The 15,803-nt window shown below is 45.7% G+C and overlaps 1 protein-coding gene across 2 annotated transcripts in view; it reads right to left on the minus strand.

Moving 5' to 3' along the window:
* Eva1c (eva-1 homolog C) overlaps nucleotides 1-15,803 on the minus strand; it is a 96,976-nt gene that overhangs the window by 6,514 nt on the left and 74,659 nt on the right. For both annotated transcript variants that reach the window (XM_008835978.3, XM_008835979.3), the window contains 2 exons: nucleotides 6,544-6,612; nucleotides 3,076-3,165 (listed from right to left, as the gene is read on the minus strand). In XM_008835978.3, coding sequence (XP_008834200.1) covers nucleotides 3,076-3,165; nucleotides 6,544-6,612 — 159 coding nt within the window. The remainder of the gene's footprint in view (nucleotides 1-3,075; nucleotides 3,166-6,543; nucleotides 6,613-15,803) is intronic.

A 15,803-nucleotide genomic window follows, 5' to 3' on the forward strand; every position in this document is an offset into this window, starting at 1 on the left:
AAGAAGTTTGCTATATAAACCTGACAACTTGAGTTTGAACCCCAGAACCCATGTAAAAGGTGGAAGGAGAGAACTGACTCCATAATGTTGTCTTCTGACCCTACATGTATGGAATGGCATGCATGAACCCCCCCCCACATCATATACATACAGAATAATTTTTAAAAATTATGTGTATGTGTGCATATCTGTGCGAGGGTATGCCACACGTGTGCTGGTGTTCACATAGGCAAGAAGGGAGAGTTATATTCCCTGGATCTGGAGTCACAGGTGGTGGTGAGTTGCCTCTCATGGATGCAGGGGACAGAACCTGAGTCCTTTGCAAGCACAGCAAACTCTCTTAACTGCTGAGCCATCTCTCCAGCCTGATAAATAAAGACTGTAAGTATCTATAAATAGAAGATTATAGATGATAATATGGCACAAGATCATCATAATGTCAGCTCAGGATTCATCATTTGGCAATTTGTGAACTACTCACTGGGTCCTGGTTCATGCCATAACTGTCCTAGAAGTGCCTGCCGATGAGGACCTTAGTCTCTTAGTGCTTGGACTGACACTGGGCAAACAAACACTTCCATCCTGGTGTGTAGCAGGATAAGCATATGAAAGGACAGACCAGGATGGAGAAAAGGTAACTTACAGGACCCAGGCTCAGGAGGTTTCTGCCCTCCAAATCTTGAAAGGCAAACATCATGCTCAGGAGAAAGGTGAGAGCCTTGTCCAGAGCTGTGAAGCCAGACCCAGGCGCTGTCCATGGTGCTCTTGGCAAATAGCCCTACTCCTCTAACCCTCAGTTTCTATAAGTGCAGAATGGGGGATCAGAACCCCATCCCTCAGAGTTGTTGTATGGACTGATTGTGTCCCCCTCAAATTCATGTGTTGAATCTCTAAACCCCCTATACAACTTTTAGGGGCTTCCTAGAGCTGATTTGTGAACTACTCACTGGATCCTGGTTCATGCCATAACCAGGGAGGGCAGTTGCGAGGGGGAATGCATCTGACAGAACATGGAAGTTTTAGGAGATGAGCCCCCTCCTCTTTCTCTGTCTCTTTCCATCCTCCACCCCATTATATAAGTTACAAGAAGCAGGTGTCTGTCTATAAGGCAGGAGATACCTCACTAGAAGCCCAATCACAGCCCCTTGATCACGGACTTCCAGCCTCCAGAACTGTGAGGAAATAGACAGTTGCTTAAGCCCTGATCTATGGTATTTTGTTGTGGCAGCTCAGCTGACCAGGCAACTGAAAAGAAAGGAAGAGACCCGGTAACAGAGCCCCGACCAGCTGTCAGCAACCCTGCTGCCCTTACTTTATCCTTGATCTGAAGGCACTTTGAAACTATGGAAATACAATGACAACAAAAATCTTTACATTCCTTAACCTTCACTGTTATCAGGAACAACAAGACGTGAAAATGGTGTGGCGGGGGGAGGTTCTAAGAAAGAAGCCAATGACCCTGCACCATATGACAAACCTGCAGGATTTGAGAGAAAATGATGGTGTCGCAGAGTGGCAGAGCCAGACTCCCCATCTTCTGTATTAAGATGTTGCTCTGAGCCTCTATTTCCCTCTGAGGAAGCTTTATCCCATATAACCTCAGCTCAGGCAGGCCTTGAATAATAATAATACTCTTATGCATCATATTACTTCCTGTGCTGAGGAGCTTCAGTTGTCAACCTGACACATCTGGGAAAAAGGACCCTTAACTGAGCACTGCTTCCATTGGACCGACCTGTGGCCATGTCTGTGAGGCATCTTCTTAATTGCTAATTGGTGTGGGTACAAGTCCACTGTGGGTGGTACCATCCTTGGACAGGTGGTCCTAGGTTGTATAAGAAAGCAGGCCAAGCACAGGCCAGAGGAGCAAGTCAGTAAGCAGCACTCCTCCATGGTCAGTGCTTCAGTTCCTGCCTCCAGATTCCTGCCCTGAGTCCTTCCCTTGGCTTTCTTCAAGGATGGAAATGATGTGGAAGTTATAAGGCAAAAAACCCTTTTCTTCTCCAATTTGCTTTTGGTCAGTGTTTTGTCACCGCAATAGAAATTAACTAGGACATTGTGTGTGCTACTGAAGGTCACAGAGGTCCTGGCTTCTGTATGGTTTTGATAAGTGTTCCCCTAAAATCCTTGCATAAAGGTTTGGTTACCAGAGCGGTGGCTTTGAGGGCTACTGACGACTTTTAAGGGTGGGGTCTAGGAGAGGTCTTTATGTCACTAGAGCATGCCATCAAAGGGGTTCATAGGACCCTGATCTCTTCCTCTCTCTCCCTCTGCTCTGGTTTAAGATGTATCTTGCTCATGATATACCCACTCTCACCACAGTGCCAAAAATGATGGGGCCACTGGACCTTGAATTGAACCTCCAGAACCATAAGCCAAAATATGCCTTTCTTTCCTTCCTAAGTAACCTGTGTCAAGTATGACGCGATGGTGATAGAAAGCTGAGCAGCACAGCCTCCCTGAGCTGGACACCAGCCAGTATGGGAATTCACAGTCAGCATTCCAAGGTGTGGTCTATCTTAAGATCTGCAGGAGAGTGGCAAGGACAGCATGAATTCCTCCACAGAGAGGACCACACATGGCCAAGCCTGGTGCAAGCCTTCAGCCCTGCCCATTCAGGAGTGTGAGTCTCATTGGTCCTTGTGGGAAAGTTTGGCTACCCCAGTGCCTCTCAGGACTCCAGAGGTAACTTCCCATGGCATAACCTGTTTTGTTAACTATGTCATCAGATTTTTTTCTTCCAGCTGGGGACAGAATTCAATAATCCCATACCTTTCCCAGCTTGCAAACCTGGGAAATGCATTCCTGTTTTTCAAGGGGGAAAAATACCTCTGAAGCCCAAGCCCTCAGTAACACAGCTGTCATCAGGTTCCTGTGCTGGTTGCCTGGTTGCAGCAGTACTTGAAGTCCAGCCTCCGTGATTCTGGATATTACAATACTGCAGTTGCCAGGTTCAACTAAAAGCTACTTTCCTTTTTATCTGAGTGTTGTAACTGAACAACTGAATGGCACATTTGTCAATGTGGCTTTAGTAAACCCTTCTGTATTCCCAGAAGCTCCAGGTCATTGACCTACCTCTAATGTACGCAAACGTGGCCAGAGAGTTGCTAATGATAACTCCGTCTTTCCGCACAACCCTCGATTCACTTGGGTCAGAGTTTATACCTATAAAATACAAAAGCCACTGATCAAAACTGTTCAGAGCATGCCCAGCCTGGGAGCCCTGCTGTCCCTCATCCAGGTCTGCCATAAGGATTAAAAGTCAGAGACATCAAACAGATGGGACTTCTGACAAAATTATGGAAGAACTAAGGACACTTAGTAAGTGTTGAGGTTTGAATGTGAAGTGCTCATGTTTGGATACTTGGTCCCCAGCTGGTGGTGCAGTTTGGGAAGACTGTGGAACCTGTGGAAGGTGGAGCTCCACTAGAGGAAGTGGGACACTGTAGAATGGGCACTGAGGCTTTGTAGCCTGGTTCCGCTTCCTGTCTGTTCTGCCCCCTGACTGTATCACACTCTGCTGCCTGGCTTCCCCACCATGATGGACTAAAACCAAGCTCCAAACTAATCCTTCCTTCTTTAAGTTGCTTTGTGAGGTATTTTATTCCAGCAATGAGAACAAAAGCTAAAACGGAAGCCATCTTCGACAATATTGAATGATTAAAGGATTTGAAATTTTTTGAAAGGTGAGCTTCAACTTCAGGTGTGACTCCTCCCACAGACAATGACATCAGGTCTCTTGGAGGCTAAGTAAATAATGCCTCATTTTCCCCATGGAACTGCTGTCTGCTCTGTGGACCAGATTATGACAAGCCTTGGATTATGGAGAGAGGTTGTGGAAGGCTGCTTTGTTCAGTATGATAGAAAAATGTGTAGCTGGTCTGCTTTCAGTTGCTAGGGACCTGAATGGATGGACACTTAGCAAGTGCTGCTGGGTCAGTCTGGGGACTTGGGGACCCCTGGGAATACCACACAGGGGAGATGCCTCTGAGAAAAATGGCATGGAAACTCTTGGGGCTCCACTGAAGCAGGGACAGGGACACTCAGGGATCAGGTAGGATCCATGTGAAGGGAGCCAAGATGCAGAGCTTGGCAGATAGTGTGGTGGTGAACTTGAGCACAGAGTTTTCAGGAGTTTCCTCTAGGCTTTGGTGATTGCTGTCTTGGTGTGGTGTTTTCTATACCAAGAAGAATGCATGAGAGCAAAGCATAGAATCAGTCCTCTGTGTCAAAGAGGTCCATGCCCAAGGGTTCAACCATGCATAGCTAAAAAATAGAAGAAACTGGAACATGTAGATTCCTTTCTTTTCTTTATTCCCTAAACAATATAGCACAACACCGGTTTACGAAGTCTTGACACTTTATTATAGGGACTGTAAATCTAGAGATAAAATGTATAGGAAGATTATGTAGGTCCCATGAAAATACTGAACTATTTTTTTTTTTGTCTTTTTGAAGCAGGGTCTCCCTGTAGCCCCAGCTGTCCTGGAACTCACTATGTAGACCAGGCTGGCCTCGAACTCACAGAGATCTGCCTGCCTCTGCCTCCCAAGTGCTGGGACTATAGGTGTGCACCACCACACCTGGCTAATACTGAACTATTTTAAAAAATATTTTTATTTTATGTATATAAGGGTATTGCCTGCATGTATGTAAGTGCACCCATGTCATATAGTGCCCTCAGAGGCCAGAAAGGGTGTTGGATTCCCTGGAACTGGAGTTATGGACAGTTGTTAGCTACCATGTGGGTCCTGGGAACTGAACCCGCATCCTCTGCAAGAGCAGCCAGTGCTCTTAACCGCTGAGCCATCTCTTCAGCCCCAGTTCTGAGCCATTTTATTTCAGGAGCTTGTTCATCTGTTGATTTGGTATGCATGGCAGGGTTCTAGAATCTTCAGGGATACAGAAGGATATCTGTACTTTACATTTATAATTGGGAAAATAACCTAATAAATAGGATAAAAATAACACAGAACAAAAACCCAAAGCTAACATATAATCTACAGAGTCTCTGCAGTTTCTATCAGGAACTCATGGACTGAATTTTCTCTGTATTTGATAATAAAATGAAAATTGTCAGGCCCGCATGACACTTCTGCTGGTAAAGAAACTTGTTACTAAGCCTGAGTTTTTATCTTCAGAACCCACACGATGGAAGGAGAGTGATTCCCAAAAGTTGTTCTTAAGGCTGGTGATGACACTTCTCCATTTTAAATCAAACAGGGGGAGATGTTGGGGAACCCTGCTGTTAGGGTTGCAGATCTCCATGTCCGGATAGCCCTGAGGGGCTCGGCGCCAAATGGAAGAACTCCCCTTTTCAGCAGGGGGCCTCCTGCTCTCTTCCTGGCTCACCTTGAAAGTGCCGCTGAAAGTGCCGCCAAACACAGATGCCTTATCTGAAACATGACCTCTGGCATAGAAACTACCAGGTTTTTTCTATATGATAATCAGGCATTGCCTGATAATCTGGAAGATAGAAGCCCACTGCCACATGTAAATAAAGCATACTATGAGCACCTATCAACTGAGGCTTTTGCTACTGCCTCCACACTATAAATTCTCTAGTTTTCCCACTAATAAACAGAGCTGTTTTCACTGTGCCTGGAGCTGTGTCATTGTTGTTTCACTGCACCTGGGATCAGTCTCCCCGGAAGGGCTGTCTTCTGTCAGCGCTCACTGGCCATCCTGACCCCGTTCGCCGCTTCTGCTTTCCCTGCCCTCATGGGCCGGTGGCCAACGACCCGCGAAGAAAGGGAGAGCCTCCCGCAGCTGGCCCGAGCCGCCCCGCAAAGAAACTTGTTACTAAGCCTGAGTTTTATCTTCAGAACCCACACGATGGAAGGAGAGTGATTCCCAAAAGTTGTTCTCTGACCTCCACATGCGTGCCATGGCATGTGTGTACACACTGACCCACTCACACAGACACAAATAAATAAATAATTTTTACATATTTATTTTAAAAAGAAAGCCAAAATATCCATCCCCCTATTTGATGTTTGGCAACCCATTTGTAGCAAGCAGATTATGGCAAGAGAATGTGCAGTTTCAGTGGTGTAGTGGGAAATGATGTTTAATTTAAAATGTTTATACTACAAAAAATAAATGAATAAAAATAGAATTTTGAAAACTAAAATATTAAAAGTTAGGTGAGAACTATAAGAATGAAATGGCCCACACCCAGGCTGCAAGGTCAGTTGGATCTGGCCTCAGGCTCCCAACATGGACAGCTTTGCAACAAACTCACTCTAGCACCAGGAGCCCAATTTGTTTCTGAGGTGATCTCTTGTTCAGAGTGACTTTTTTATTTTTAAGAAGAATGGAGAATGGAAGAGAACAGAGGAGAAATTTTTTTTTAGTTTAAAAAGCAAAACATTGGTTGCCATATGCAACTATTAGTCCCAGCCCTCTCTATCAGAATAGTCGGCCTCGGCATCCTGGCACCTCCTTTCATCTTGGCAGTGTGTGCCTGACTCTGTCACCTAGCTGTTTACCTTTACTTAAAGAGAAGTGCTGGGAGTAAACCATAAAAATTACCATACTCACCTGCTTTCTTCAAAGGAGGGCTTAGATTAGCAACAGCTGGATCAATCGCTGTGAGTATGTTCTTGGGAACTAAAAACCAAAAAGAGATATTTTAAATACTTGGTATATTAAAAGCATTTTTACATTTAACATAGGTAGATAACAATTTACAAAATACTCTTGAGATCACTGACTACCTGTCAGATACACAACACACACACACACACACACACACACACACAAATCATACATGTGAGATCGTTAAATGTCTAAGAAAGGTGAAATCATATTCCTATAATTTCAGTATTTTTTTTAAAGTATCTGGGGCTGGAAGAATGGCTCAGCAGTTAAGAACACGTGCTGCTCTTGCAGAGGACCTGAGTTCAGTTCCCAGCACCCACATCAGGCAGCTTACAACCACCTGTAACTCCAGCTCCAGGATCTGACACCCTTTTCTGGCCCTCACAGACACCTGCAATAATGTACATGTACACACACACACACACACACACACACACACACACACACACTTAAAAACAAATCTTAGAAATCAGGAGGCTAAGACAGGGCTGCAAGTTTAAAGCTAGCTTCGGCTACATAGCAAGACCTTATCTCAAACAAAACACAAGAGGAAAATAAACTAATTGATACATCTATCTAATGGAATATGGCAGTAATAAAAAGACTATAAAGGAGACTTTCAAAACATCAGGCTTCATGGGAGAAGCCAGTGACAAAATCTTGCTATTGCATAATTCCATTTATATACACTGTCTAGAAAAGGTAAATCTAGAGTCAGAAACTGATTAGTGGTTCCTTATGACCAGGGGTGGGAATGGAGCATGACAAACTTTGAGGCTCATGAAAATGTGGGATGGTTGCATGACTGTGAATTTACTGGAATTCATTGAGTTGTCTCATGCATAATCAGTGAGCATCAAGGTTTGTAGAAATGCCTGTTAACTCTGATCTGAACTCCTCCAAGACACAGCAAAGCAAAATGGCCAATCAGGAGCTGCTCTGACCTCTCCTCTGTGTACTCTGCTTTTTCCCTGAACTCTTTATCTCCCTAAATCCACCATAAATCTAGAGAATTATAGGAATCTGTACTAACACAATTTACTAAATATAAGAAAGAACAACTGGTAAGAAGGAAGCAGTGACAGACTTTTCTGGAAGGTGGCTATAGGTTCTGCTATACTGACCCGAGTATAAACTGTCAGGACCCCAGGGCAAAGCAGCCCACAGATTACAGCTGAGAGCAGCTAGGGCAGACAGCCAAAGGCTGAGGATATAGCTCAGAAGGTAGAGTGCATGCTTAGCATGTATAAAATCCTGGATTAGATCCCCAGCACTGCTAGGGGGAGATGGTACTGAACACCTGTAATCCCAGCACTGGGGAGGTGGAGGCAGGAGGATCAGAAGTTCAAGGTCATCCTTGGCTATACAGGGAATTCAAGGTCAGCCTAGGCTACATGAGATCATGTCTCAGAGAGAGAGAGACTGAGAGACAGAGAGACAGAAAGAGACAGAGAGACAGAGACACACAAACACAGAGACAGAGAGAGAGACAGAGTGAGAGAGACAGAAACAAGTGAGAGTTATAAAGGCAAAACAGTGTTGCAGACTGGGAGAAGGGAGAGGAAGCCCAGTATGCTAGTTGCAGAAGATGACTTATTTTCATTTGTCCCTCAGCTGGCCTGGTATCTGTGAGAACAACAGGAAGTAGAAGGGAAGCCAACTCAAACTAGGCACGTTCCACAGCCCTGCTTTACAGAAACACTGTAATGCATCTCTGGCTATGAGAAAACCTTGCTTCTTTTCCCTGAGTGCTGAACTCAATTCTTTTGCAGCAATCCCAGGACCAACAAAGACCATCCCTAGGGGCTGGAGAGGTGGCTCAGCAGTTAAGAACACTGGTTATTCTTACAGAGACCCGGGTTTGAATCCAGCACCCACATGGCAGCTAACAACTGTTTGTAACTCCAGTCCCAGGGGATCCGACAGCCTCTTCTGACGCCTGTAGGCACTGTATAACACGGGTGCACTTACCTACATGCAGGCAATACACGCATACAAATAAAATAAAAAACAAATAAAATTTTTTTAAAAGTTAAAAATAAGACCATTCCTAAATTGTGAATTTTTCATGCCTATTAGCAATGAGGGCAGCTTTCAGGAGAGGCATAGCCAAGGTGCTGTGAGGGATGCTTTGGGCCAGCTATAGGGCACACCACTGATCCCAGGAGCACAGCAGCACCAGGAAAAGTGTTTTCTAATTCAATAACCTTTCACTCATTTCTGGCTTTCAGGAATGTTGTCCCCAATTCCCTGGCAGCAGTAAGCCCTGGACGTGCCATCTCTCATGTCTGTCTCTTGGCTCATTCTCAAAATATCATCCAAGGAGGCTTCTGGTTCTCTGTGAATAACAGGCTTTATAGGTTCAAAATTGTAGAGAGGATATCAGAGAAGAGGGGCATTCTGGGATGAGCTCTGTCAAACAACCAGACACCCAAAAGATCCTATTGTTGTACATGACACAGGTCACTGTGAGAAGCCTGTCCGTTTGGTACGTGAAAATGGTACAAGCTTGTAATTCCAGCACTCAGGAGGTACAGACAGAAAGATCAAAAGTTTAAAGTCATCTTTAACTACATAGTAAGTTCAAGGCCAGCCTGGGCTACAAGACTTTGTCTTAGACAAAGCAAAACAAAACACAGCCAGGTATGGTGGCACATGCCTTTAATACAAGCACTAGGGAGGCAGAGGCAGGCAGATCTCTGTAAGTTCAAGGCCAGCCTGGTCTACACAGTGACCAGGCCAACTAGGGCTACACAGTAAGACCCTCTCTTAAACAAAACAAAACAAAAAAGTAAAACAAAATATAACAGGTTGTGAATACACCTGTCAAACTCTTCAAACTGGTCCAGAATGGAGCATGATTTATTATTCCCCTTTAAAACTGCTCTTCTCTACTTTACAAGCATTCATAAAAATATGAGCAAAGCATTCTTCACAGAGCTCCTAATATGCACTGGACCCTGCTCTGAGTACCTTGTCCTTCTAGTGGGCTGGTGTGATAGCTAGTGTTAAAATGTCAACTTGCCATAATCTAGAATCGTGGGGAAGAGAATCTCAACTGGGGAATAAGCTAGATCATATTGGCCTCTGGGCATATCTGTGGGGGTTATCTTGATTGTTAATGGCTACAAGAGGGTCCAACCCACTGTGGGTACCGCCATTCCCTAAGCAGGTGGTCCTGAACTGTGTAAGAAAGCTAGCTGAATACAAGCTGGCCTGACAGGCAGCTTCAAGCATCTTCCTCCATGGTTCCTGCTGTACTTCTTTGGCTACGAAGTGAGTTCCTTGGTTGGAGGTAATGCTGTGTGGAATAACAAGCAGGCCTGCCTTCAAGAATTCCTACCTTGACTCCTTTAATGATGGACTATGATCTGGAATTGTAAGATGAGATGAAACTTTTCTTCCCCTATGTTGCTTTTGGTCAGGATGTCATATCACAGCAGTAGAAATGACATGAAAACCGCTGGTAAAGATGTGTATCATCCCCTTTCTGCAGAAGCTCAGAGATGTGCCAAGGCCTTGTGCCAATGCCTAGAAAGATACAATGCCCTTGTGCCCTTTTCATGATGCTAGGCTGTCCCTGGCCTTTGGGATCCAGCTTATGTTAAAGGATTATAAAAGTGACAAGGTGACACCCACTTAAGTCCCTCATGGATCTGTGTGGCTGGGTTCCAAATGGGCTTGAACAGTGTGTTAAATTTGGGCACAACCCTCACCTGATTCATTGACTGATTGGCCAAACAAATCTATAGCAGGTCTGGGTCAGTGCAGATGTTAAAAGAGATTGGGTTAAGGCTTTAAGGTAGATTTCATATTAGATAATCAATTGCTCTCTGGGTAACTGTTCCCCTGCTCAGTATGTCCCCAGAGAGTTTGAGTACCTCTCAGCCCTGTACACTGTCACCTCATCCTTTAGCAGAAGCTGTGGAGCCCTGAGAAATTGTGAAGCTAGGGACACTGGCTGTGCCTTTGTGTTGGTGACCCTGGAGGACTGAGGACTGGGGCTGTGTACATGCGGAGGAGGACCCCTGCAGAGGACTGAAGGGCTAGCTGTGGTCAGTAGGTCTACCTTCCCCTGTGAGGAGATTCATCAGCTACTTTTTTCATTGCTATGACAAATACCTGACAAAAGCAACTTACGGAAGAGCCGGTTTATTTTGGCTCACTGTGAGAGTAGTCCCATGGTAGGGAAGGCATGGTAGCCAGACTCTAAAGTGGCTGGTCACATTGCATCCACAGTCAGGAAGCAGAGAGAGAGGAGTGCTGGTGCTCAGCTCTTTTTATTTTGTTGAGGACCAAGCCCATGTAAGGGTGCCACCCACATCCAGGGTGGGTCTTCCCTGTTCAGTTAAAATTCTTTGGAAACATCCTTACAGATACATCCAGAGGTGAGACCTAGGTGATTACAAATTGAGTCAAACGGACAGTGAAGACTGTCACAAGAGGAGAGCCTCAAATTCAGCCCAACTTTCCCCAACTTTAACAAATGGTAAAAGCAGAGTGTGAGTGTCTTCTTTATCAGCACATTAAAGATGAGGCCTTGAAGGACACATCTCCAAACATAACAAATGACCACACACTCTGGTCATGATTCCAAGTGCCTTAACATCAGCTACAAGACATGCTGCCTACAGTTGAAAATGCAATGTGCATCACAACCCCAATCACTCCCTAGACACATACAATGATGCTGGACCCACCACCACCCAGCCTAAGTGTGTGTGATGTGAGAGAAGAAATACAGCCATGTTGGAATGATGCTATATCAAATCCAGGGGAGAGCACTTTTTAAAGCACATTGATTATGTCCCAACAATACCTTTCCATGGCTCCCCACTGCCTGAATACAAGCTAAGCCCTACCTGTTAGTCCCTCAAGGCCCCTCCTTTTCTAGGCTAGAACTCACCTCCCAGCCTTTGCTGATGCTGTGCCTTCTGCCTGCCCTTCCCTCCCTCCACGTTCACTTTGCTGAATCCCTCCCATCTCATCTACTGGGAAGCCCTCCTGATCCCTGGAGTCCCACAGAGCCCCCTTTGGGTGCCATAGCATGGAATTCCATCCTTTAGCCTATGAGTACAAGGTCTGTATCACTCAACACAATTTCCGAGCTTTATCTCCATGCCCGGTATGCAGTTCATACAATAAACGTGTGGCATGAATTAATGCACGAACACACAGTGCTCCCCCGTCCCTTTATGCCCAAGAACAGCATCCCAAGGGTTCAGCCACAACAGTGGCTCAGGCTGGTGAAGGCCAAGAACATTCTTATGCCTCATGGGTGAGGCAGACTTACTTCCCAGCTCAGCCTAGGCCGGGTCATTTCAAGATGGACAATATGTGTTTCTGTAGAAAGAATTGTCTCCCCAGCAGGGTTTGTTTGCTGTGGTCAGTTATTACTCCTGACAGGCCCTCCCTCTTCCTCTATAGGGTTGGGTGAACCTAAGGTGGGCAGAGTGAGACCGAGAGTTAAACAGCCCAGTGTGATTGAATGCCAAGGTTAGAGACAGGATAATGGACTAGAAACCTGCTGAGGCAAACCTTCCGTACCCTTCACATTTAAGAATATCTTGACTTGGGTGGAGGCACTGGCTGGACCCATCTCTGACACCCACATTTATAATCACATCACTTGGGGTGAAAGTTCCAGCCAGGGTTGATTAAAAGAGGTGGTTACCTGACATGATCCCAGCCAATTAATTTACTATCAATTAAAAAGTTGGAATTAGCCAGGCATGGTAACACACGCCTTTAATCCCAGCACTGGGGAGGCAGAGGCAGGCGGATCTCTGTGAGTTCAAGGTCAGCCTGGTCTACATAGCAAGTTCCAGGCCAGCTGGGGCTACAGGGAGACCCTGTCTCAGAAAACTGAATAAAATAAGTAGCAAGATTGTCAGCCATTATGTTTGGAGAATGGTTCCATTGATGACTACTCAGAGCCATAAGGGAGGCTGTACCCCATCCATCCCTAATACAGAAGAGGTTGTCTGCAGTGGGTGGTGGGAGATATGGGAAGGGCGGGGAACAACCGGGGAAGGGGAAGAAGAGGAGAGGAGAAGGGGGGAGGGGAGAAGAGAGGAGGGGAGGGGAGAAGAGAGTGGGGAGGGGAGAGAGAATGAGAACTAGGAAATGAGGGGCAGGTGGCAACCATGGCTTGAAGTTTGGGTCTCAGCCTCCCACACCACAGCACAAGGGTCTGCTGTCCTGCTCGGCTTCTGAGGATCACCTTCTAGTCATGTGCGGTCTCCCCACTTCCCTTTTGGCTTAAACCAGCTCAGCTGTAGAGATGAGGCTGCGGTGACCCTCATCTCAACAGAAATGCACGACACCCAGCATTGGACATCCAAAGAGCCCTAAGATAGGTGTGCTTAGAAATTGTTGGGATCCTGTTTCCATCAACTTCTACATGGGTTGGGAGAATTCAAAAAGACAAATAAAACTTTCATTTTCATGTCTACTTGGTGATCTACAAAGCACGGAGATGTAACACAGCTTTTCTTTTCTTTATTTGAGTTTCACTGTAGCCCCAGCTGGCCTGGAATTCGATATGTAGATCAGCCTGCTTCTGCCTCTAGAGTGCTGGATTTAAAGGTGTGTTGTCCCCCACCCCCATGCCCAGTTCCTTGTAAATCTTTTTTAATGATTCGGATTTCACAGGAGTCATCTAGGGTATGATTTTAAAATATCAACTACTTAGAAGGCAGTTGGACAGTATCTCTTGAAGTGTGAAGGTGCTATTTTGCTCCACAGCCCAGTCATTACTCCTTTGGAGTAGCTCATGGGCTCCACACTCATGGGCAAGGGACCTTTCCCTGAAGAAATGGGGCAAGAGGATGCACTCAATACCTCTTTTCCTCTCCACATCCCAAACTAAGATGCAAGCCCCTCTCCTTCAAGTGGACTCCCTCAGTGCCTCCCTCTGCAGTTCTCCAACCTAGTCACCCTGCACTGACTGTTCTACTTCCTCCTCTAGAGACCCTCTTGTTTCCAGCTTTCTCTTTGTTCTGCTTAGATTCTACCATCCACCATTATGATCATTCCCCTGGAAATACCCCAACTTCAGCCCTTTCTCCCTTCTCTGTTGTTGCCTGCTGAACTTGGGGGAACCACCTTCTCCACAGGCATTCTTTAGGCAGCTGAGATCTACTTCAGGGAACCACACAACTGGGTAGATCAGTTGTTCGAAAGAATTGTGCCCACTAATCTCATCCAGGTCTCCACAAAGACGGGTAGACCAGTTCTCCCCAAGAACCATGCCCACTAATTTTATCTGCTCTTTCACACAGGCAGCAGTGCCAGGACAGTTCTCCAGTCAGCCTGTTTTCCACACAAACAAACCTTCTCTCATCTTTCCACACCTTCTCTTCTTCTCCAATCCCCACAGATGATGACCTTTCTCACATTTTTTTTTTGAGAAGTCAGGGCCATGTGATGAGTGCTCCAAGATTTCATTCTCATAGCCTTCTTCTCGCCACCCCCCCACCTCGTTACGACAGACACACCACCCTCGGATATCAAAGATCAATCCTACCCTATCAGCTACAAGACTCCAATCCTTCCAATCCAGCAGTGTTAGCATCTCTGTGTTTCTATCTCCAGCCAGTTCTCAGATCCATTCAGTTATTACCAGGACTGCTGATGCCACTCTAGACCAGGCCCCTTGGTCTGCCGTCATCTTTCTGTTCTTCTAGCTTCTCTCAGTTCCAATCCGCTGTCCACCTACACCAGAGACCCCTTCGTTCCTTCACAGAGATGCAAAGCACATGCCAAGAGCTCATATTTTTTTTCTTATGCTTTTCCTAGAACTGATATCACTGGCCGCATCTAGTCAAATGTCTATTCCTAATATCGAAGAGAGAGAAACAGAGTCTCTCATGTACCTGACTCCTGACTGCCTGAGTCTCCCATAGGATCTGTCCTCGTGCCACCTGAAGCCATCTTCCTCCTCGCCAGCTCTTCTCACTCCCTCTCAGTATCTCTGTCTCCCCATCCCCTCTGCTCACCCACAGCAGTGCATCCCCCAGAGACAGCTGAGAGTTCATCCCTCTGGAAGATTCTTATGGTATCATATGTATCCAAAATGTCCCCAGCTGGTGATGCTGTTTGGGGAGCTTGTGGGGCATGGCCAGTGGACGTGGGTCACCAGGAGAGTGTTGGGGGGGATGTACTTTGAGGGTTATAGCCCAGCCTGGCTTCTGGTCCTGTTCTTTCTACTTCCTGATCCACTATGTGAGGGCTTCTGATTGGATGCTCCCGCCTCTCCAGATGGAGCTGTTGTGGCTTCTCTGCCCTCCTTGTCATGATGGATTGTAACACTGGAATCATCTGGAACCAAAACAATCCTTTCCTCCCATAAGGGGGAGGTATGATGAGAAAAATAACTGATATAATTCTATTTGGGAAGATATCTCAAACCACTGCCCCCAAACTAGGTTAGGGCCCCTCAACTGTCATCCTCTCTCAAAATAGCACTTACCACAGTCAACAGCGATCCATTTGTCTGGTTATTTGCTTATTGCCTGCCTTTTCAGACTGTGAAGCTCACAAGGACAAAAAGCAAGCATCTCTGCTTGCTCTTGAACCCTTAGTGCCTGGCACAGTTCCTGTCATAAAGAACGAGTGTTCCACGTGGTAAACCAGGGAAGAATGGCTATGAAGCTTGGACTGGGGCACATGGTACGTCCTGCACCCCTAACACTCATCTCAGCATTAGCTAAGAGAAGCTGCATCCCTGGTCACTGTGCTTGCCTCATCCTCGAAGCACACCAGAAAGTTCACCTTCTTAGCAGCCACCGTCCTGCTCCTCATTCAATACTCAGGACCCTGGGACCTCAGAGTGCTCTATGGGCTTCTACAGAACCTCAGCCAGAACAGGCTCATTACCACCCAGAATTTTAGACATGGTGACAGGAATAGAGTCTGAACAAGTAAAATAAGTCTTCTTGACTGTAAGGGGGGTATTATTATTTTAAGAATATATTTATATGGTCATGTCATTGAGTCTAATAAAGCTCTGATGTTGCAGAGATCAAAATTTTTACTTTAAGATATGAAAGTCTAGGGAATGTAATGGTATATTATTAGGTCATGAAAAGTTAATAAATAACTAACATGCATGCTATAGCATGCATGAATCCTGAATGCATATATTAAGAAACACACACAAGAACTGCATATTGCATTACTGCACTTATATGAACTGT

Source organism: Nannospalax galili, unplaced genomic scaffold (genome assembly GCF_000622305.1).
Source record: "Nannospalax galili isolate Female #2095 unplaced genomic scaffold, S.galili_v1.0 scaffold136, whole genome shotgun sequence".
Classification (NCBI taxonomy): Eukaryota; Metazoa; Chordata; class Mammalia; order Rodentia; family Spalacidae; genus Nannospalax; species Nannospalax galili.